At 37.5% G+C, this 24,282-nt stretch overlaps 1 protein-coding gene across 4 annotated transcripts in view; it reads left to right on the top strand.

The window, feature by feature from the left end:
- The first annotated feature begins 453 nt into the window (after positions 1 to 453).
- FXR1 (FMR1 autosomal homolog 1) overlaps positions 454 to 24,282 on the top strand; it is a 59,196-nt gene continuing 35,367 nt past the window's right edge. For all 4 annotated transcript variants that reach the window (XM_008705291.2, XM_040621559.1, XM_008705290.2 and 1 more), the window contains exons 1-3: positions 454 to 522; positions 19,614 to 19,666; positions 21,401 to 21,494. In XM_008705291.2, coding sequence (XP_008703513.2) covers positions 472 to 522; positions 19,614 to 19,666; positions 21,401 to 21,494 — 198 coding nt within the window. In that variant the 5' untranslated portion in view covers positions 454 to 471. The remainder of the gene's footprint in view (positions 523 to 19,613; positions 19,667 to 21,400; positions 21,495 to 24,282) is intronic.

The raw sequence follows: 24,282 nt of genomic DNA, 5'->3' as shown, positions 1-24,282 counted from the left end.
TGCTCTTCCCTAGATGAGGAAGCTAGTCCACGGTTACCAGCACTTGCAAGAAGTTTACGGGCTGAATGCCCGAGCCCCGCGGAAAGCAGATCCGTGGGGCAGGCGGCATCCGCGCAGGCAGTTCACGCCGGGGCGGCTGGGGGTACCCACCCGCTGGAGCGGGGAAGCTGTGGGCACTGGAGGGCGGGGACGTAGGGGAGGGTCAGCAAAGGTCTGACAATTGTGTCGGGAGGCGAACGGGGCGTTGGCAGCGGCGGGCGGAGCCCAGGACCAGTGATGTAAGGAGCGGAGGGATCCCGCTGGGAGAGTCAGGGTTGCGCTGTGAGACCCCAGGGGTGTGGGGCGGGGGATCCCAGTCCCCGCCCTGTTTTCCCCGCCCCCTCCCCCCGCCTCCTTTACGCCCCTCCCCCCTCCTCCCCTCTGGTTGGAAAGTTTCTAGAATCTCTTCCCAGCGGCCTTTGCGGTTCCAACATGGCGGAGCTGACGGTGGAGGTTCGCGGCTCCAACGGGGCTTTCTACAAGGTACTGACCCTCTTGCCGCTTTGTCGGGTGTTCTGGGAGCTAAGGCAGGTTTGGGGGAGGGCTGGTGGTCCCGGAGAGTGAGGTTTGGGGTCGAAAAGGGGGGCCAGGCCGAAGCCCGGGGCTGCTGGGTTCATCGCTTTTCCCCCCTCCACCCGCGGTTTAACGGTCTCGGGGGCCAGGGCTCCGTTATGTTTTGAAACAACACGTCGGACACCTCTTGCGTTTTCCTACTTATGAACCTTTTTCTTGGATGCTAGTGCGGCCCTTGGCGGGCCGGTGAGGAGAAGCCGAGTCGCTGCTGGGCGGCGGGGAGCTCCCTGGGAGCAGGCCTGAGCGCCGGGAGGTTGGGGAGTCGTGAAAGGAGGTGGTGGGATTGTGTGGTCACAGCCGCTTCCCCCGCTCCTCGGACTGGGCCGAGCGGGAGCGCATCGGCCCGCTGCTCCGACCCCTCCCCACCCCTTTGGGAGGGGGTTGCGTCGCGGAATCTTAAGAATTCACCTTTGTATTAGGGTCTGGGGCTAATAAACTTTAGTGTCTGACTAGGAAGCGGGTGCCGAATTGAGGGTTAGGATCGAAGAGAAAACTAGGAAACCTTGTAATGTGGCGGGTTGAAATATTTTTGCGGCCTGGGAAATTGGGCGGCGCCTTAGCCCCTTTATTACGGAAGAAAAGGCTAGAGTTACAGGCTTTAAAGTAAGATTGAAAAAATGAAATCGATCAGGGAGACTGGTGGGGAGGTGACTGATTTCTTTATGTTAGTTATCCAGTGTTTTTGGAAAGAACTGTTGATTTTTGTTTCTTCCCCACGAGGTTTTTTGTTTGCACCGGGAGATACATTATTATGAGATGGGGACTGGAAAACAGAAGAGGAATTCGAGAGTAGAGGAATTTAGTGGGGGCTTCCAGTGTAGGGGTCGCATAACTGAAAATGAAATCCTTACAGTTCAGTTTTGCCATTATAACGGTCCCTTGTCCCGATTCTTTCTCCAGAAGTATACCACGATGTTACAAGATCAATACAAAATCTCCCCAGCTGTGTCTGTCAGTCAATCTTACTAAGCCGGGATCTCAAATGTTTGAGAGTCCTGGCTATTTTTATGAAGGGCCTCCTCTTAATACAGGAGTATTGTGTGTACGCAGAATATATTCTCTCTGGGTTTCATTTCAGCGTACCTTTTGTTCCAGGGGATTTTGTTTTATTTGGTGGTCGTAATTTCCTCTGGTTAGCGTTGTTTTCCCTTTTGTAGTTTACTGACAAGCTAGGTGAATTTGGTTTAACTGTCACGTGGTAATAGCATGGTGGGGAATCGCAGTTGGCGTCTAAAGAATCTCCCTAAGCTTTTTACAAGTTTAAGTCGCTTTAGGTGGTCAGCATAAAGTAAAAACTGTGACTGCCCAGTGGAAAGGAGTCTTTTTGCTTGACTGATATATTAGAAGTCTAGATTTAACATTTGGTGTCAAACAAAAGATCTCATTGAAATTTGAGTAGATACTTCATTGACTTCTGTTATTGAAACCTAGTGGTTGCCTTCTCTGACCCCAGATACAGTTGTGGCACAGTGCACAAAGAATGGCCTTGCCATACTTAATCCGGTCAAGAGTAGGTAAGGTTCATCATTTTTGCACACTGCCCCCGTGGAAAAGTTTCACGTTGCCACTGTATGGTGATACAATTGTTGTGTAATGGAGGTATTTTTTTTCCCCCCTGGCAAATTGAAAAATAAAATTTTTTTGCCTTTATTTTGTAGCATGTGGTCGATAGAACATTACTTTTTTAGCTAAGTATTTGTGTTAATTGCTATAGAAAATATTTTTATTTTATAAGATTATGTAAGTTTATCAGTTTGAAAGTTTGAAGATTGTTTACAGTGTTGTTTTTTTTTTTTAAGATTTTATCTATTTTGAGAGCGAGAGAGCATGGGGGGGGGGCGGCAGAGGGAGAGGGAGAAGCAGAGTCCTTGCTGAGCAAGGAGGCTGGCTTGGGGCTCCATCCCAGGATCCTGGGATCTTGACCTAAGCCGAAGGCAGATGCTTAACGGACTGAGCCACCCAGGCGCCTCTGTAGTGTTCGTTTTTCATAGTTTTTTAAAAATCAAATTCACAGTGAATGTCCCCATTGTGGAACTCTGAAGTATTGTTGATCCTTATCCTTACTTTACAGGTCTGCTTGATTTTGCTTAGATTTTGAGTCCATTACTCATTTTTATTTCACAAAGGAAGGTGGTATTTAGGCAAAAGTTGGGAAATATCCTAGCCACAATGTGTGTACTAAAATAATTGCACTTGAACGTTTGGAATTTTATGCCCTACCATAATCCCCCATTGTGGAAACTGGGGTCTTCAGAACTCTGGAATAGAGAGAATGGTGAGGCGGGAGGAGCCTTGGATTTGAAGTTAGTTAATGGTAAACTGAAGTACAGACCTAGAATTCCCATGTGTTTACCCATCCGTGCACTTCTGAGCGTATCTTTTTTATAAAATGAAGGATTTGAGGTAGTTCATATCCCCAGTTTTTTAATCCCACGGAACTGCTCACTTGGAAAAAAATTGGTTTGCTGCACAGTTTATTATTTTTAACTACACGATTTTTTTAGATTACTTTGCATGTGGTAAAATTCACCTTTTCTGGTACATAATTACATGAGTTTTGGTAAATGTTGTGTAACAACTACCAACACGATGGTCTGAGTTCCACTGTTCCCCAAACTTCTCTTATGTGCCTTTGTAGTCACCTTCTCTTTTCACCCCCAGATCCTAGAGGGTTTTCCTGTCCCCATAGTTTTGCCTTTACCAGAATGTCCTATATGTAGATTCATCAGTATGCTAAGTGTTTTGAGTCCGGCTTCTTTCATTTAGCATAGCAGCAATTTAATTTTAAGTAAAATTTTCTAATTTAAACAATAATAGTGGTCAGTGAGGGCATTTTGGAAATAGAAGTTGTCTTCAGATAACAGCTGTTAACATTTTGGTTCTTTCCCTGGTGTTTTTTTCAGTGTGCAGGTGATTCTGGTTTTCCTTTTTCTTCCCTCCCCCCATATGCACACACAGCTGTAAATGCTCATCGCAGTAAATTTCAAAGTCTTGGGTTTAGTAGCCAGTATCATCATGCCTTGAGGCAGTGCTCTGTAGACATTTATTAAAGATTTTCTGGTGGAACTGAAACTTCATCTTACAAATTAATTGGAACCAGTGAAAAGCTAAAAGAAGATGTGACCTAAAATTAGGATCTTTTTTTAAAAAAAAAACACAAAACTATATTTTGCATCTTGCTTTTTTTTGTTTGTTTTTTTAACAACAGTGGATCTGTGGTTTGTTAAGGAGATAAGAACTTGATATGCTTCTCTGCCGCTCTGTAAATCTTTGGGGATTGGGAAGAGTGGGAGATATGTTAAGTACCTAATAGAGGGTATAATTTTATATAAAAATTTGTTCATAGCTTTTTCTACCTAGAGTGAGGCATCTTAGGCTTTATACAACTGGCCATTGAAGGTGCTTTTATTTAAGATAGAATTTACATTTTATGGTTGTTAGTGTATTTATAGAGTTGTGTAACCATTATTACAACCTCACTGTAGAACATTTCAGTTACCCCCCCCCCCAAAAAAAAACCCCTGTGCCCATTTGGAGTCATTAAAATGCTTAACAACTGATGTATATGATACTGAGCTTTGTAATAGCATTGTACCTTGCATAGCCGTAGGCAAAATATAATTTAAATAGAAGTTGAAAGTAAGTCCCTCAATTTCTGGCTGATGTAAAGGAAAGTTTCCATGGTGTTCCAAGGAAATGTGTAATCTCTAAGATGGCTGAATGAAATTTCAGGCCTTCTGTAGAAGACAGAATTACTTTTAGAGCTCTGCAATTTCTGGTTTGATTACAAACCAGAGTGCTATGATATTTCCGAAATTTGCTGTTACTTTACCTTAATATTAAAATGAAATTTGAGAGTAATTACATTTGCAGTAGGTTTATTAGCATTAATGATGACCTATAGAGTTTTAGTAGAGGAGTTTCTTGAGAGAGTACGGACTTCTCAAAGTTAGTATTGAATATTTCCTTGCAGATTAGTAATTGAGGAAAAGATAGATGGTGGCTGTCTTAATATTAGGGACACTGAAATTAAAAAAAACATTTCCAGATATTTTAAAGATAATTCTCAGTTGTACATTTTCTTATTGAAATTTTTTTAGCGAAAGATTTGACTTAATACTGTACATATGGGGAGTCCACACAGATGGAAATTCCAAAGATCCCCCTAATCATACAGGTTTTAAAATGTGTTTTTATAAAAACATAAAAATTAAGATTTAACATAATTTTTTTTTAAGATTTTGTTTATTTATTCAACAGAGATAGAGACAGCCAGCGAGAGAGGGAACACAAGCAGGGGGAGTGGGAGAGGAAGAAGCAGGCTCATAGCGGAGGAGCCTGATGTGGGGCTCGATCCCAGAACACCGGGATCACGCCCTGAGCCGAAGGCAGACGCTTAACTGCTGTGCCACCCAGATGCCCCAAGATTTAACATTATTTTTAATAATTAAATTTACATTTTTGTAAAGTTTTGTTTTTGTGTTACAAGAGCAATATGTAAGTATGAAAAATCTGAGAACAGAAAAGCAGAAAAAGAAAAATTTTTATCTACTTAGAGATACATTGTCAAGGCCTTAGCTTTAGGTACATACAGAAACATACTTTTCCCCATATTTTCACGAGCCTGTATGTTTCTTGTAACATCAGATATTTGTGTGCATTTTGTAAGGTAATAGTTTACTGTGTCTGCCATTTACTAGATAGTCTTTGAAGCTTATACTAGTGTTTTCTGATTTTGTTCCTTCAAAAACTCCATGAGATTTGTGTTTTTATTCCCATTTTATGCACTAGGAAACTGACAATTACAAGTAACTTGTCCATAAATACACTGTAGCTGAAATGAGATTTAACTCTAGGGCTTCTCACTTCCAATGCCTAATTTAGTATAGGTTCTTCAAAGGAAATATTAGAGTAGTGGGCTTTTACTTAAGTATTTTAGTTAGAAAGACAAGGCAGGCCCCCTGGGTTGCTCAGTCCGATAAGTACCTGCGGCTCAGGTCATGATCTCAGGGTCCTGGGATCCAGCCCCTAGTTGGGCTTCCTTCTCAATGGGGAGCCTGCTTCTGTCTCTCTGTCCCTCCCTGCTGCTTGTGCTCTATCTCAAATAAATTAATAAAATCTTAAAAAAAAAAACAAAAAACAACAAAAAACCCAGACAAGGCAAACACTTGATAATTCAAGAAGCAAGTTCTCTACCACAATGGTAAGGATGTAGCAAACTAGTTTTTTTTTTTTTAAGTTTTATTTATTTTTAGTAATCTCTGCACCCAATATGGGGCTCAAACTCATTACCCTGAGGTCAGGAGTTGCATGTTCTTCTGGGGCGCCTGGGTGGCTCAGTCATTAAACGTTTGCCTTTGGCTCAGGGCGTGATCCCGGCGTTCTGGGATTGAACCCCACATCAGGCTCCTTGCTGGGAGCCTGCTTCTTCCTCTCCCACTACCCCTGCTTGTGTTCCCTCTCTCGCTGGCTGTCTATCTCTGTCAAATAAATAAAGTCTTCAAAAAAAAAAAAAAAAAAAAGTTGCATGTTCTTCTGACTGAGCCAGCCAGGTACCCCAAGCTAGCTTGCCTTTTTTTTTTTTTTTTTTTTGGAAGATTTTATTTATTTTTTGAGAGAGAGCTTGTGAGAGAGCACGAGCGGGGAGAGGGAGAAGCAGGATCCCCATCCCAGGACCGTGGGATCATGACTTGAACCAAAGGCATACACTTAACTGACTGAGCCACCCAGGTGTCCTGCCTTTTTAAAATTTTTTTTTTAAATAGTGGGAAGATCGATAGGCATTCCATGAGTGATCCTAATTCTTGTACGAGGTGGTCTTAAGACCCTTTTTTCCCCCTTTCATCTGCAGTATAAGGCAGTTGGATTGCTTTTAACAGTTTATCAAGTGGTGGTCTATGCTAGGTTCTGTTCATTAAGGTCCTATCTAGTTCTAAGAAAGCTATTATTTATTGAACACTGAGGCTGTCTATCAGACTGTGCAGGTGCTTTGTATGAATTTATCTCATTTAGTCTTCTGAATCACAGTGAAGGGGAGATAATGTTAACAGCAACTGAGGAAACTGAGGCCAAGTGAATCTAGATTCATAAAATTAATAGGCTGATTCAGGGTTCAGATTGGTTTTTCAGACTTCAGTAAGGTATAAAAATATTTACAAAAATGAAAAAACAAAATGCAATATTCTAAAAAACTGAAAACTTACTACTGAAACTAATTTCTTCAAGTTTGCTGTGCTACATACAGTACACAAGGCAAGAAATTAAGAAAACTTATTTAGAAACATTTAGCATCAGAAGTGTTAAAATCTAACTGTATATAGGAGCCCTTCAAAAAGTTACAACCTGCATTTTTATTTTTGTTTTTTTGAAGATTTACTTATTTTAGAGAGGGCGTGAGCTATGCGGGAGTGGGAAGGGCAGAGGGAGAGAGAATCTCAAGTGGACTCCCTGCTGAGCAGAACTAGGGGCTAGATCCCAGGACCCTGAGAACGGGACCTGAGCTGAAGCCAAGAGTCAGATGCATAATGACTGCACCACCCAGGTGCCCCAACAACCTGGATTTTTAAAGTATTTTCTCTAAAAAGAATCTTATCAGCTATACAAAAATCTGAGCAGTTTTATACTGAAGCTAATACTGAGCTGTACTTGAATTCACCTTCTTAAAACAGTTGTCTAAGTACACACGCACATTCCTCACATTATTACAGAATACCATTCTTCATCTTCCTTATCATCCTTCTCCTCCTCCTCCTTTGAGCCTGTTGGCCTGACAGGGCCCTTTTTTCCTCCTTCAAAGTGATTTTTTTTTAAAAGTTCAAATATATGGCTTATCAAGTTATTAATTACATACTATTACTAACAAGGTGTTAATACAGTGGGAATCAGGAGAACTAATTGGGAAGATTCCTGGAGAAATGATTTGGTATGTGTCTTGATAAAAATCTGTTCTTTCTAATATGGCAGCCACTAGGAATGGGTGAAATGTGCTAGTGTGAATTGAGATGTGCTTTAATTGTAAAATCTATACCGGATTTCAAAGAATTAGTATGAAAAAAAGAATGTAATACATCGTAATTTTAAAATGGGATTACCTGTTAAAATATTTTGGATATGTTGGATTAAATAAAATTATTATTGAAGTTAATTTACCTGTTTGTTTTTTTTAATTTAAATACGGCTGCTAGAAATCTTAAAACTAGGTGTATGCTTCACATTATAATTTATGCTAGACAGTTTTTTAAATATACTATTCTCAGTTGCTAGTTTCATATTGCTCGTTGTATAAAGTATTTTGGGAAATATTTGAAATGCTTTATGCATATGCAGTTGACCCTTTAACATAGGTTTGAACTACATGCATCCACTTAACATGTATAAATGTATTTTTGTCATTTTTTAACATTTTTTCCAGCTGTATATAATATAAAATACGTGTTGGTAGGTTGTTTATGTAATTGGTAATGCTTCCGATCAACAGTAGGCTATTAGTTTTAAGTTTGGGGGAGGTCACATGTTATATGTGGATTTTCAGTTGTGTTGGGGTGAGTACCTCTATCTCCTGTGTTGTTCAAGTGTCAACTGTACATGAAACTTTTTCAGATTTTCTTACCATGAGGCACCTCTGGGTAATCTTGCCATGTAGTATAGAGTATTAAAGGTTTTGGAATATTATTTGGCAGATATTTATTAATAGTAAGTGACTTTGATCATTCTGTTAAATTTTTTAATATTGAGTCCTCATAAATACCTTGAGCAAAACAAAATGAATACAAAAGATTGCTTTGTTGATTTGAATGTATATATTTATACATACAAAGATGCTGAAAAAAAATGAAAAAAAAAATAAAAGATGCTGAAAGCAGTTGCAAAATTGAGCCAGCATTAAATCTCAGTTAAATATCTGTTATTTTAATTTGTTTCCTTCACTTTAGCCTCAGCATTTCTTGCTTAGCTTTTTTGGGAGAATGAGTAGAGGTCTCCTCCAGTAATAACTGATGAAGTTTGTGGTTATTTTTGGGAGATGAACATGGCATGCATTCCCTGTTGATTTCTTCAGGGTCAGGACTCGCAGGCTTTCTGTATCTCTGCATTTCTTTCAGTGGCTAATTAATCATAGTAAAACTTTTCTACTAAAAATTTTCTTTCCATTTTGTAACTTTCTGCTTTTGTAGTTTTTCAGATTGCAGGATTTTCTCAAGTCTTAAATTTTCCGGTGGCTTTTTAATGTGTGTTTGGTACATAGTAGGGCTTCTGTACGTGTTTGTTGAAGTGGACAGATGATCTCTTATTCTTGGCTTCAGGACACTCTGATTTGTTTTTAATTTTAAGGTAATATAATGGCATACATGCAAAATTAACTTCATTTCTGATTCTGATTCACTCAGTTGTAAATTTTTTAACTGTTACATGTTGATCCTGGTTCAGTTCTGATGTCACAGAACCTAATGGATACATAGAACTATGGGGAGCTTCAACTCTTTCCAACTGGAAAGTCATAATAGTTTCAGGTGGCTGTGGTAATTCCATTTCAAGGAGAACTGTTGGATATGTGAAATTAACAAGCCAAGAACATTGACAGACAAGTGTTAGTAGGTATTTATGCCTTCTAATGAAATCTTTATATCTTCATTGTCATTTTTAAAAACTCAGAATAGTTAAATGTTCAGTACTAATGAATGCTGAAAAGGTTTACTTGGAATAATTTTTTTTCCGTGTTAGAACTTACTTCATAATGCAGTAACTTTTCTAACATAATGTAATCAATGAATTTGTGGACTTTTTTTGTAGAACATGTGTCCATTGATTTGAAATGACTTCCGCTTGTGGATTTAGTTATGTAGGTCTTCAAAAAAAGTACTGCTTGAAGTTAAGAAATTTGATTGCAGTGTTAGTCTTAAATACTTGTGCTTGTTACTGGAATCAAATTACAATTCAAATCATTTAGGTGTTGTAGGCATCAAACCAGTTTATTAGGATCTAGCTTTGTGATCCCTAGGGATGGAAAATATATGTGCTGTATGGAAGAAGTGCTGGTTGACAAAGTGCTTTAGAATATATCTCAGTCCTTTAAAGAATATATATGCATACATATGTATAATTTTACATGTAGGCATTAAGTATTCACGAACTTGCTTTGTTGTAAATCCCCCCCCCTTTTTTTCTTGCTCCCCTTTGCCACATAATCTCCTCTCATTCCCGCTCCATTTCAGGTAGTGTTTATACCCAGGTATATTTCATACTAGATTTTTGTCTACACTCAATAGAATGGTACATAGATACATATACATATGCACCTGTAGGTTTTTTTCAGTATTGCTCTATAAAAATAGGATCCTCTGTATTTTGGCTGTTTTCCCTTGGAGTGTAATTTATTTTTAAATGGTTACATAATATTTCATGGCAAGAATTATGATATCCAGCCATTCCCCAGTTCATAGACACTCACACTTTGTTTTCAGTTTTTTGCACGCCACATACCTGTTTCCATTGGAGAGGTTTCAAAGAATGGGAAGCTTGGTGGAAGGGAACTTTTCTTTTTTTTAGCTCTAATAAATGTTAACATTACTTTCCAAAAGGCTTAACCCTTCCTATTTTCTCTGTTAGTAAATATAAAAGCTTTTCTGAACATCCTTGCCAGAAAGTGGGTTCTATAATCTTTAATTTTGGCCAGTCGTCTGGGTGTAAATGGTTATCTCAGTGGAACTTCTATTTGCAGATTCCCTCTTGTGAATTTTAATGTTTGTTGGGCATTTGGATTTGCTTTTCCATAAATTGTTGTTTGTCTTTTTTCCTATTGGATGTCTTTTGTCACTTTTTGAAATCTCTTATTGTGAGAGTGCCCCTTTCTCATTTAATACCTGTTGACTTTTTGGTATCTCTGGTTATAGAGAAGTTTTATTTTTTACATACTGAACTAATTTTTCCTTATCAGGGCTCCAGGGTTTCCAGTCCTGGTTAAACACAGCCTGTGTCATTTTATATATAGAACTTCTTAAATTTTCTTGTGTTTTTATTCATTTATTTTATCTTCACTACACCAGGAGTTATTTTTGAGTATTCATAGGCAAATGTGCTAGTGCTGTGTATTTTAAAAAAATCATCTGTTTTGGGGTTTTTTGTTTGTTTTTGCATGTGGGGGAATTAGGAGGAGGATGCCCAGCATCCAGGAGAGCTCAGTCTCATTCAGGGTTGCTAGAACCTCTTGAGAATTGCTCCAGAAAGTCTCTGGAGTGCTCCGGGAAGAATGTAAAGACTCCTTGAAGGAGAACATTGTGACTTGCTTTGTGGCAAAAATACAGTTGGGAGTCTTATTACCCTTATCTTACTGCCCTCAGCCCTCTTGTTTTACCTACTGCGGAGTAAAGTAAGTAGTGGATCTGAGACCCAATCTTAACAGTAAAACCATTGTGCTGTAGTGAGATTTTTTTTTTCCTTCCCTTATGAGTTCTTTTTATATCTGTTACCTGAATACACAGTCCTGAAACAAAATGTTTAATTGTAAATTATTTACATTTCTTGATATAAAAACGCCAGGAGGAAGATTTCTCATCGTATTTTTTTTTTAAAGATTTTATTTATTTGACAGCCAGCGAGAGAGGGAACACAAGCAGAGGGGGAGTGGGAGAGGAAGAAGCAGGCTCCCTGCTGGGATTCCAGGACCCTGGGATCACACCCTGAGCCGAAGACGCTTAACGACTGAGCCACCCAGGCGCCCCTCTCATGGTATTTTTGGGGAGAGGAGTAGCTTTAAGTACTTTGGGCACTTGAGTGCCTGGGAATACCTTAGTTTAAGAAGCTTCGATTCTTTGCAAATTGAGACGTGTAAAATTACTTAGGCAATGATGATCACCTGTGCTAGGAGCCTCTAAGTCAGTTTCTCACATAATAGATTGTCTCATCCAGATTATAATACAGAAGCACTATCTTCTTAGTTCTTGTAAGGGTAGTGTATAGCTAGTACCATTCTAGATGAACGGGAGAGAAGTTCAGTACCCATGGTGAATGCCTTAGTGATTGGGCTGTATTCTCTTAGAACCTTGGTTAAAAAATACTGTGTGCTGTATTCAATTTTATTTTATTTTTACTCTTGTAAAATGGATCATAGCATGTAGAGTGTAAAGCAGCACAAGAGATGATTCTGACTGTTGACATGTTGATTTGAGGTATGAAAGTGAGCCAACAGCGGAGGTGTCTGTACAGTTTAAATTAGGGTTTAGAGTCTAAGGAATAGGTTACTTTTTTTTTTTTTTTAAGATTTTATTTATTTATTCGACAGAGATAGAGACAGCCAGCGAGAGAGGGAACACAAGCAGGGGAAGTGGGAGAGGAAGAAGCAGGCTCATAGCGGAAGAGCCTGATGTGGGGCTCGATCCCATAACGCTAGGATCACGCCCTGAGCCGAAGGCAGATGCTTAACCGCTGTGCCACCCAGGCGCCCCAATACGTTACTTTTCTATACACAGATTTGGGAAGTTAGCGGAAGACCCGTATAATTTCATCTAAAATGAGTTGGTTCTGAGAGACACTAAGAAGTGTTGTCAGTTAATCTGTGAGTAGTAGTTCATACTTACTGAAAGATACCCTTATCTTTAAGATCTTTTGAGCGATCTCTACACTCAACGTGGGCTCAAATATACAACCCCGAGATTGAGTCACATGCTCCACCAACTGAGCCAGCCAGGCTCATCTGAAAGATGTCTTTAAATGCTTGCATGCATAAAATGGAAGATAAAAACAAAATAAATTGGTTAAAACATCTTCACAAGCAGGTGATGGTGTTTCTTCTTAAAATATCTTCCTCAGTGTCATGGAGAGCATTGATGTTGCAAGTATACTTTAAAAGAGCTCTCCTCTATTATCTCCAGGGTTTTCTTGAAGGAATTTTCATCCACTCTGCAAGTTTTGGTGCTGTCTTGATTTTATCAGAAGGTGTCAACAGAACAACCTTCTGGTAAGAAATCTTAATCTTTCCTAAAATTGGCCTTCATTGGTTTGCTGAATGAAAAATGTCAAGAGGTTGCAGTCAAGTGCTACAGAAAATTGCAAGCAAACCAGGTTTGAACATGCTCAGACGGTGACATTTATATCCTGATTGCCATGAGGTTATCTGCTAGTCTCTAAGATTTGCCATCAATTGGTAGGATGTATTCTGATTTCAGAGATAATAAATTGTTAGATATAGTATCTAACAAATTGGCCTGGGAAGATAGACTGGGGCCAAACGATGACATCAGTAAATAAACGGATAATTGATCAAAGGATAACAAATGATAATCAAATCTGCAGTGGCAGTTCTTGGGGGGGGGTGCATGGAAGGATCTGAGGTGAATTTTGCACAAACTGTGCTATTAACTTTTCCTTTCTCTTGGGTTGTGTTTTCATAATCATCTTTATCCACAGCAGTAACTGATGCAGCTGGGGAAAATGGAGAGTTAGCCCATTAGAGGAAACACAGAATCTAACAAACTGAGCCTGGTGTCTTTAACATATAATTTATTCTAATCGACGTATTTTTAGAAATACAGTATTTTATCACAAGTTTGCTTCAGTAATTAAGTCCTCAACTGTGATGTTTTAACACATTGGAAAAGGCATTAAAAATGTTATTTGACTGTTGTGGCCAAATAGAAAAATAAAATTTTAAAATTTCAGCAAAGTGGTCCTGAGAAAGACTTTAGAAAGAAAAGCTTTGATAGAAGTATTAAAGGTAGAGTGAATCTTGAATTATATAAGAATATTTTGAAGGAGGCAGTGATGTGAGTGTGAGAACTTTTTACCTTATGCTTAGGAGAATAAATGTGAACTAGAGATTTTTGATATTCCTTTGCTTTTTACCACTTGAGACTGGAGTCTCAAAAAACTTACCCTCCATTTAGGAAGATTGTATGGTTTCTTGCTAGCAGTTTTTGGCTCAGTCTGTTGGCAGTCAGTAAAGTCTTCTAACAAGAATTTTGAGGTTGGGGCGCTTGGGTGGCTCAGTCGATTAAGCGTCTGCCTTTGGCTCAGGTCATGATCCCAGGGTCCTGGGATCGAGTGCTGCATAGGGCTCCCTGCTCCACAGGGAATCTGCTTCCCCCCTCCTACTCTTCCCACCTGCTCGTGATCTCCCTCCCTCCCTCTCTCTGTCAAATAAATAAAATCTTAAAAAAAAAAAAAAAAGAATTTTGAGGTTTAAGAGTTACAACTTTAGGTTATAAATCTTAGGTTTTTGGATCTGGGTTTCCACTCTAAAACCTTACTTCAAATTGAGGATTCAAGTTGTCTGGTTTCTGGGTAGTTTGCTGAGTGTTAAGGTTTTTGAGTTTGTTTTCCCTTGGATAAGGAATGTAAATTTTGTGATGTAATGAGTTGCAATTACAGGCGGTTATGAATGGGTTTTTGAGAAATTTAAAAAAATGGCTGAATTTGAAAGGATAGTTACTTTGTAGTCAAAGGAATTTTTCTGAACTAGGATGTGTTCTTAGTGATTTGGTGGGAATGTTCTCTTAAGGGATTTGTGCGTCTTTTTAGATTTGTAAATCACAGTTGAAGCAAGCCTTTTGATAAATTGGTTTTAAACACTAAAATTTTGTTTTATTTCGAGCCTCTTTTGGGCAAGATAGCTTGCCTTTCCAGTTGTGAAGTATATATTGAGTCCCCCCCCCCCGGAACTTTGCCTTAAATAGGCTTTTTAGGAAAGGTGTTTTATTTCTTCAAATTAGTATTTCTACTAAACCTTTTGGAATTTAAAAATACAAATCAGGAAAAGCATTTTATCATGTGATTGAAGATGAGTTACTGAAAAGAGCTCCAGAGATGAGTGTTTAAATTTAGCATTTATAGCCTCCTAGGGAGTGAATTTTGGGGCTATGTAGCTATATGTGGTTTTAGCTTCCCTTTCACTAAAATGAGGGATCTGTAAGGTTTATAAATGAATTTTTTTTTTTTTTTTAGGTAAGCTTTAAGCCCAGTGTGGGGCTTGAACTCACAGTTCTGAGGTCTAAGAGTGAGTCCCATGCTCTACTGACTGAACCAACCATGTGCCCCAATAGAAATTTTATCTTCAGAATTAGGTAACTTTCCCACAGACAGAGACCCTGCTTTTTGTATTGATTTTTGACTATATTTATAATGTTGGTCTTCCAATTCCTGAAATAATTCATACCATGTTTCTTTCTGCTTAACCAGTAGGATTCCCCCCACCCATGACTGCCCTCATCAAGCTGAAAATCTGTTTTTCAGCTGTAGTATTCTCTGTCATCAAAAATTTATCTTTAAGTTAGGTAGGTAATTCTTTGCACTTTGTTCTTTCTGCAAGCAATTTAAGCTCCCACCTCAAAATTGCTAACCTTAAATGTGAATGTTAAAAAAAATGAGGTTGCTTTTTATATTCTGATAATGGAAGGATATGCAAAAAAGTGGGAGGAGAAAAGCAAAGTTCAGAACAAATAGCAGTAAACATAAGACTTTAAAAATGATTTATATAATTGAAACTACAACTTATTTTTTCTGTAACTATGCATTTACATAGTTCATACTCATTGTTACTTTCGCTTATTAGCTTGTTCACCTGTTAGCTCACCTGAGACAATGGGGATTTAACTCTGCTGTTTCATCTCCCTTTCCTTTCTTTATGTTATGATTATTAACTTTTAGCTTTTAAGTAGTATAAACTTGTCAAACATTTTGTGGCTTTTTTTTTTTTTTTAAGATTTATTTATTTTAAAGAGCATGTGTGCACACTCTTGGGGGGGGCAGAGGGAGAGAGAGATCCTCCAGCAGACTCCCTGCTGAGTGCGTGGAGCCTGATATGGGGCTGGATCTCACAACCCTGAGATCCTGACCTGCGTGGAAATCAAGAGTGAGATGCATAACTGACTGAGCCACCCAGGCGCCCTGTAGCTTTTGTGTTTTGTGTTTTTGGTTAGAAAGGTCTGCTTTAGTCTGAAGTTTTAAGTAACTTACGGTTTCTCTTGGAATCTTTATTGATTTAAAAAACTTTGAATCTTTCATCCATTGATTATATTTTTGGTGAAAATGCCTATTTTCATTTTATTTCAATAATTATTCAGATGTCCCAATACTGTTTAAAAACCATTCTTCCCCCTATTTGTAATTTCCTAAATGACTTAGACCTATTTTTGGAATCTGTTTTGTTCTCTTAAAATGTGTGTGTGTGTCTTGATTGTCGTAGCTTTAAAATAAGCTTTAATATTTGGTAGGGATAGTGTTTTCATTATTCTGTACTCCCACTTAAAGGTTTCGTTTTTGAGTGTTTTAACTTATTTTAAAAATAGACTTTGGTGTAATTTTATTTAAGATGAACCTCTTTTCCCCAAACAGAATCATACACTCCTAGTTATTTTAGTGGAGTCCTATTTAGGGGCATGTTAAATTTTTACAATATCAAGATGATTTAGGGATGTGATATGATTTAATTTTCTTGAATATTCTATATTCATTAGTCCAGTTTCAGATTTCCGCACATAGGTCCTGTACATATTTGTTGTACTTGTTGAGGGCATTCCTAAGATTTTAATTTTTCATTGCTGCTGCCATTAGATTATTTTTTGTCTGTTTTATTTTCAGCTGCTTATTGTTTTATCTAGAGAGCAAGCTGATTATTAATTTGCCACCTTATTCCATTATTGAATTTAAAAAATTTTAGGCTGTATTGCTTTTGAAAATTTCAGTTCTTCAAATAGTACTTCTACAGCTCAGGGATTTTTGCTGTTCTCTTCATCCCCTCCCTTATCTCCATTTTACACATAGTTTGTGGCATTCCTGGGTTTTTACTGTGTAATGTTCTATTTGTTGCTTTCTTGGGGACAACATTCTAAAGACATTTTGACCACATTTTTGATGGTTATACTGCCTTGTTGCTTATTGATGATGATACTTTATAGTTAAGAATTTCGCATATAAAGGGACCATTTTATAATGATGTTTTGGAATTTTCATGTTTGAATATATGTGGGAAGAGGAAAAAAATGTAACAGGTTTTGTTCTGAGAAATACAGGTCCTGGGCCAGATGAATGCTGAATAGGAAGAGAGACAAAATCCCCAAAGGTTGGATTAGAACACAAGGAGGTACAGAAGTTGTGGAGACATAAAGTCATAAGGCCCTGCTATTGTCTTGTGCAGACAGACATGACCATTGTTACTTACTCTCCCCTGACTCAGATTTTGGTAATGACCTAACCCTGCCATTTTGGGGCTTGAGTGTGTAGGGACCTAGCAGCATCATTGTGGTGGCTTCCAAGCATACAGAAATACCGTGAGAAGTGATGTCTGAGTCTTGCATCCAAAGGACACAATTTCTTAGAGATCTGGCCATTAGAAGCACCTTATTCCTAGAATCTGGGGTTTGGGGATTAGAACGTTTGCTAATTAACAGTTCATCCTTTATTTAACCTATGCTTGAAGGATGTTAGTAATTCAAGTAGGTGTCTGGAGTTGTGTTTTTTCTTAAAGTTTGTAGATGATGTGCTCCCAAACAAAGCTGATGGTGATGGTGGAAGTAGAGTGGGGATGAGTTGGAAAGCATTGAATAAACGTTGATTTTTAGGTAGAAAATAGATTTTTATTATAATGAAGGATAGAATTTCCCAGTAGCTTGCAACTCTGACCTGAAGGAACTCATTTTGTGAAGTATACAGAAATGGCAAAGATTTCTTAGCGAAACATTCTAGATAGACTCTGAAAGTTGTTTGTGAAGGACTAGAAAACTTCAGTGAAAGTCGAAAAGGACTAACCTCTAATGATAAGGTATGTTTTACTTCATATTCATGAACTTGGAAACTCTGTTTCTGAAATATTCCTTATAAATGCTAAGCGTATTAATAGAGATAGATTTGTTGGTAACATAACTCTGAAAGTACTGACCAGAATGCTTGCAGAAAGTGATGTGTGGCTGAACCTACTAGAAATAGAGAAACTGGACAGGTTGTCATTATTATACCATGGTCAGATAATCAGAACTGGAATGACAGCTCTTAATTTTTAGCTTTCGGAAAGAAAGGAATAACTAATGTCTCTGGAATTGCATGGCCGGAGCTGCTATAACACTCGTGAAAGGAATGTATCCTGAGTGTAGCCTCAGATGAGGACGTTTGTATTGAAATGTCCCATAGCACACAAATCAGATAATAGACACTTGAAGCTGATGTGAGATCAGGGCCAAATACAAAGTCATGCAAATGAGTAGCAAATGTGAGAGGAGTGCAGTGACTTTAGAATTATCAGTTAACTACGCTTTGTGATTGGTGAATCTGTATTATTAAGGAAAATGATTTTATATTTAGCCACATCTGTTATCCTCTCCTTTCCAAGAGTTTCTGTCTTCGGATTTTTCTGGGGTGATAGTAGTGATTTGCTTACTTTTCAGTTTTTCCACTGCCAGTTTGTTTCAGTTTTTGGTTTGCTGTTTGCTTAGAATACTGTCTGACATATAGTAAGTATTTCAATATTAGTAATTGTTTTTAAAATTACTGATACTTCTGTTTTGTAAATTTCCAAAATTTTGTTGCAAAGTTTTTCTTTTCTCTTTATTGTTTTTATTGTTGATTTATGCCTTAAAGCTCCTTCAGTATTACTAAATGGACTTTTGGGGGAGGAAGATGAGGTAAACCGGAAATGTTCATCCCTGCCTTGTTTTAACCAAGTACTGCAAGTGTGTTGTTTATTTCGCTAGTTTTTAAGGGGATATTATGGAGTCTAGTGTGATAAAGATGTTTTGGAAAGTTATTTACTGAGTATGCTCAGAGTGTGTGTAAGCATTTGTTAAGATTGAGAATTTTGCAGTTCTTCCTGACAGTAATATAAAGTGTCACTTAATGTCATTTGTAATCATACAAATGCCAAGTGGACTGCACTCCCAAGTTATGCAGTGGCAGAGCAAGTATTTGAACACCCTACACCCATGTCCTTTGGTCTTTCTTGAATGTCAGCTCCTACCGTTTCAGCTGTATCAGTCAAATGAAGATAGATTAAAAATACTAGTTTCAAAATTAATTTTAAGACAAGAAAATGACCATCGATGTTTATTGTGAATTTTTTTTTAAAGATTATATTTATTTATTTGATAGCGAGAGACAGCCAGTGAGAAAGGGAACACAAGCAGGGGGAGTGGGAAAGGAAGAAGCAGGCTCCCAGAGGAGAAGCCTGATGTGGGGCTCGATCCCAGTCCCAGAATGCTGGGATCGCACCCTGAGCCCAAGGCAGACGCTTAACGACTGCGCCACCCAGGCTCCCCTATTGTGAATCTTTATATTCATTCCAAAATGGTTTTGAGGCAGTGTACTTACTGTAGTTTAATTTTTTTGTTTTTAAGTGAAGAAGAGAAGTTGGTAGGAAAAATTAAATTAATGGAAGATTAGTATTCAAAATGTAGTTATGCTTTTTACTAATGGTGGAGTATAATATTTATGATATTTGTAGTTTCACCAAGTACTATGATGAACCTTAAATCTCTCAATTTTCATAATTCCATGAGGATGCTGTACTGAACCATTAGGTTAAAATTATGCCCAAGAATGTGTAAATGCTAGAGCTTGGGATATGAACCCTGGCAGCCTGATTCTAAGAGCCTGAATTCCTAGTCATAGTAGTAAAGACGGCCTTGCTCTGTTTGAGTATCGGCTAATACCTCTGATGTTTTAGGGATGTACATTCATTTTTTTCCTAATTCCGGGGTAGATGACACTATGTAGAAAGAGATTCAAAGAGGCTAAGTAACTTCTGAGGTTGTATAGCTCATAAATGGTGGAGATGGAAATCAAACCCACATCTGCCTAATTCCAAGCTTTGTGTTCTTTTAGGTGTTCCATATTTGTATATGTAATACAGGCTTTTGCAGTTAATGTAATTTTTTTTAAGTGTTCTCTCCGCCCAAAGTGGGGCTTGAACTCACAACCCTGGGATCAAAAGTTGCAGGCTCTACTGACCAAGCCAGCGAGGTGCCCCTAATGTAATGTTTAATTGGATATTGACATGGTTTTGATAATATTTTTGTTTTTTGCAGGGATTTATCAAAGATGTTCATGAAGACTCCCTCACAGTTGTTTTTGAGAACAAGTAAGTCATTTTTTATCAATAGATATCGGTTGATATTAAAGATTGGTTGTGCTAAATTCGTGTTTTTTTTCTGGGTGTTCCTATTGCCAGTGGAAAATGATTTTGCTTTTGGGTGGGGGGGGGGGTCTTTGGTTGTTTGAGCATCTTATGAGTTCAAGTAGTTCTAGTTTTGATAACTTTGTTCACCTCTTTTTCTGCCCACAATATACTTAACAAGTATATTTTTTCGTGACCTTTTTTTTTTTTTTGCCAAAACGTATGTGAACATGAATTAGTTAAGTATTTTTTTTTTTGCAAAAATAGATGGCAAAAATGGGATTATACTATGCCTAATTATTAAAATCCCAGAATCCTGAAACGGTGTTGTAGAAGGCCTTCCAAATGGCTACTGGTGTGTATTGGGCCGCCTTTAATTTAAACTTGATATTAATAAGGAATAATATCAGTTTTATAGTTGTTGTAGGGTGTACATCTTGTTTATAAAATGTGAAAGACAGGTGCACCTGGGTGGCTCATTCCGTTAAATGGCTGCCTTTGGCTGGGGTCATGATCCTGGGGTCCTGGGTTTTAGCCCGAGTTGGGATCCCCACTCAGCAGGGATCCTCCTCCTCCCTCTGCCCCTCCCCCTGCTCTCTCTCTCTCTCTCTCTCTCTCAAATAAAATCTTTAAAAAAAAACCGTGAAAGATAGTATGTTGGGCTTAGTTCGGAAGAGTTATAAAGGAGCACTGTATAATTGAAAGTCGGAAAAGAAGTTTTCATCTTTCACTTTTAAGCTGCTTCTGGAACGGCCTGAAGAGATCTGCCCAGCAGCTGTTTCATGTAGAAGCATGTGTTGGGATGATTCCTGTCTGAGCAGCTGCCATTTAGACAGTAATGGTGAAAAGAAAGCACTCAGAAATCTTACTTGTCTCCTGATGTTTTGCCCAGCATCTGCAGTTAGAAGCTGTAGGAATTTATTTGCTATTTGATTTGTTAGTGTACCTCCCAGGCATATGAATGACCTATTGGAACTTAGAATAGGGAAGAATTCTTAATTTTATCAACCCAGTTTATACAGTATGACACAAAAAATGTTATTTAAGTAAAAGCTAAGTTTGTTTTAATTTGGTCATATTTGCTGTAAAGATAAAAGTCAGCTTTTCCCAAGTTTTAATATTAATGTGTGTTGTATTCATTGCAGAAAATGTAAATCCTGTGTAAGAAAATTAAATCTTATAATCCAGCTATGCAAAATAACTGAGTAATTTTCTGCCTTTCTGTGAGCATGAACACAAAAAATTATGCAGTTAGTTTATAAGCTCTGAGATTATTTCTTTGATAGGTCATATAGTTGTAAAATTGTTTGAAATAAGTTGGTTGCACTACTGTTTATTGACAGTGTGTAAATGGGACATTATTTCAGGTCTAAATTATTACTATGAACTTAGCCTATTTCATTTTTAGAAAAATGTATGTACTGTTCCCTTAGGATGAGTAATTTCGATGGCAATACATACATAATTAGTATTAATTATGCTAATTTATAAACTATTAAGAGTCATGTGAAATCTGTTTTACCTCAACAGACTAATTACTTGAAAAAATATAATATGAATGAAACTTGCTTTTCATTAGGGGAAGCTAAATGATTAACTCAAAGTATACACCACTAAGCATAGACTGTATAGCTTCCATATTAGGGGCTTTTAGAATAATTTATTTCAAAATTGTTAATTTATTTTCTGATCTTTCAGCTGGCAGCCAGAACGCCAGGTTCCATTTAATGAAGTTAGATTACCACCACCACCTGACATAAAAAAAGAAATTAGTGAAGGTGATGAAGTAGAGGTATGTATTTTAAGTTTATTTTTTTGTATGACTTTTTTTGTTTTAAATAAATATTCTTTTAGGAAAATCTGTTTAGCTGATAGAGAATAAATCTAATTCCTTTTCTCTAGTCTTTTTGTTAATTGGTGGTATAATATATATAGCAGGGCTTGAGTTTTGGAATCAGAACTGGGATTCATGTCTTAGCTTCACCATTTTTAGCTTTGTGGCCTTGTGTCAAGTTTCTTTACCATGAAAAGGAAGATAATTTTGAAGTTAAGAATGGTAGTATATTTGAATTGGTTTGTATAGAATCTGGCACAGAGAGTTGTGTGGTGTTGGTTGCTGTTTTCTCTTTTGCCAATTACTTTAAAATTTTTCTTGTATTTTTTTTCTTAGTATTTTTGTAATATATTAATAGTTGTCCTTTATTATGGTGATCATTAATATAGTTGATACGTAAAAATGTGAAATATTGTAATTAGCTTACAGCGTTATTGAATAGTTTAGAAATGTCCAGAAAATTTTAAAAGTACAGGGAAAAAAATGACAAGGAATTACACAAGAGGAAAAAAAACCCACTATTCACCGTTTTTGTCATTTCCAGGCTCTCCCTCCCCTATTTTTAAAAATAAAAGTGGGATCATATGGTGCTTTTTTTCACACTTAGTAGAGTTTGGATGTCTATTTTCAATATGTTAGTGGTGTTAAATATACCTGATGTTATGTGAAATGGAACATGGAAATAATTGTCAAATAGAGGTGTTGTGAGTCTGTTGGAGATAGAAAATTCGATTTGTGATTTTCAAGAAATTGATGTAATTCCATCAAGGTGCTCTAATATGCTAAATATATTTTTCTAGTTTATGTAGGGTGAGGTTGGGGAACTGGAGGTATAGGAGAACCTATACGGATGAAATATCTGTTTAAATGTTTTTATAAGCACTTACCAGTACATACTCTGTGCCAGTTGGTGTTCTGAGTACTTGGCACATGAACTCAGTTATCTGCCTCCTTTATTTTTTTGTAATTTTTAATGATAAATTTTGTGTTCCCATTAATTGTAGATGTTATATGCTAGGAAACCAAAGAATGGTGGCTCTTTTAATTTCTGGCAGCCTAAACTCCTTTCCATTCTGAAATTTGGCCTAGATTTTAATTACTTGCTCTAAGTTCACTGGGCACCCTTTTGGTTTTGCTAAATCAAAGCATGTTATAACTTAATTGTGTCAGAGCACCATGAGACCATTCCCTAATGGTATAGCCTTCACTTTACTCACTTTTTTCTTTTATAGTTCACTTCCACCAAAAGTGGGAACTAAGAACTTTTTTCTAAGGATATCTGTAACTAGTCTAGGTGTGGTGTGTATTTGTGTCCTTCAGGGAAATGTCATAGATGGTATGGGAAGACACAGGGAAACAAAGTGGCAAAGTGTTTGCTGTAAATTAAGGAGTGTGAAATAGAGTACTGGTGGGTACTATGAACTGTACCTGTGATGCCGCTGATTAGTACTGTACTTGTTCACTTGGGACTTTAGACTCCAGTGAAAATGTTTTTCTCAATGTTAAATCCTTTTCTAATCAGCATCTTTTTTGTAGGGATGGGTAAAAGAGCTTGATTTGTTTTCATTTTTCAAAATTTATTTCTGTTTTAGAAGTTTTTTCTTCTGGAATTCTCATGATGGGTCAGGTCAAGCAAAGAATGACTTCGTTTTGGAAATGTAGAATTAGAAATGTGTGGTGGTCAATTTTGAGACTAGTGTTTTTCATACTTTTTAAATTGTCCAGATAATGATAGTGTAAAGTCTCAGATTAAAGGACAAACTTGGTGTGCTCATGGTGTTGTTACATTGTGCTTTCCCCTGTCTCAGACTAAGAAGTTCCTGGACCATCTTTTTGCCCTCTCCCCTAGCTGTGTACAAAATATTTGGTGTAAGAGATGGAATGATTTGAAAATTGATGATTGCAGAGTGTTATCTTTCACATTGTGTTTTATGGTTCAGTCTTGGTGAAATTTACTGCTTAAATTGTGAGAATCATTATCTGATATTAAGGTGTCATTTTTCCCCACTTTTGGAAGATTGGAAATTCACATTTAAGTTTCAAATTGAACTTGCTACCCACGGATTTACTGGCTTTTTTTGGGTCCTTTTTTCTTCTTTTGGCCACCGTTAGGAATCTGTATGACCTGGAATGTTTAGGAATTATGGTTGTTAAATTTTGAACCAAATAAATTTTTGAAAACTCCTTACCGTTTTTTAAAATTTAAAAATTTTTTAAAATGTTAATTCTACTGTAGTTAACACAGTGTTTGATTAGTTTCAAGTATACAATATAGTGATTGAATAGGTTCATACATATTCCTCAGTGCATTATCAAGATAAGTGTACTCAAAAATCCCCATCACCTATTTTATTTCACCCATTGCCCCCCCCCCCCAGTCAACCCCCACTTCCCGTCTGGTAACCATCTGTTCTCTGTAGTTAAGTTTGTACTTTGGTTTGTCTCTCTTTTTTCCCCTTTGTTTTATTTCTTAAATTCCACATGAGTGAAGTCATGGCATTTGCCTTTCTCGGACCAGCTTATTTTGCTTAACATTGTTCTCTCTAGCTCCATCCATGTCATTGCAAATGGCAAGATTTCATTCTTTTTTATGGCTGAATAATAATCCTTTGTGTGTGTGTGTGTGTGTGTGTGTGTGTGTGTGTATTCATTTATTAATGCACACTTGGGCTGCTTCCATAGTTTGGCTACTGTAAATAATCCTGCAGTAAACTAGGGGTGCATATATCCCTTCGAATTAGTGTTT

Source organism: Ursus maritimus, unplaced genomic scaffold (genome assembly GCF_017311325.1).
Source record: "Ursus maritimus isolate PB19 unplaced genomic scaffold, ASM1731132v1 scaffold_4, whole genome shotgun sequence".
NCBI lineage: Eukaryota > Metazoa > Chordata > Mammalia > Carnivora > Ursidae > Ursus > Ursus maritimus.
The sequence above is the reverse complement of the archived record's forward strand: the minus strand, read 5'-3'. Positions and strand labels throughout refer to the sequence as shown.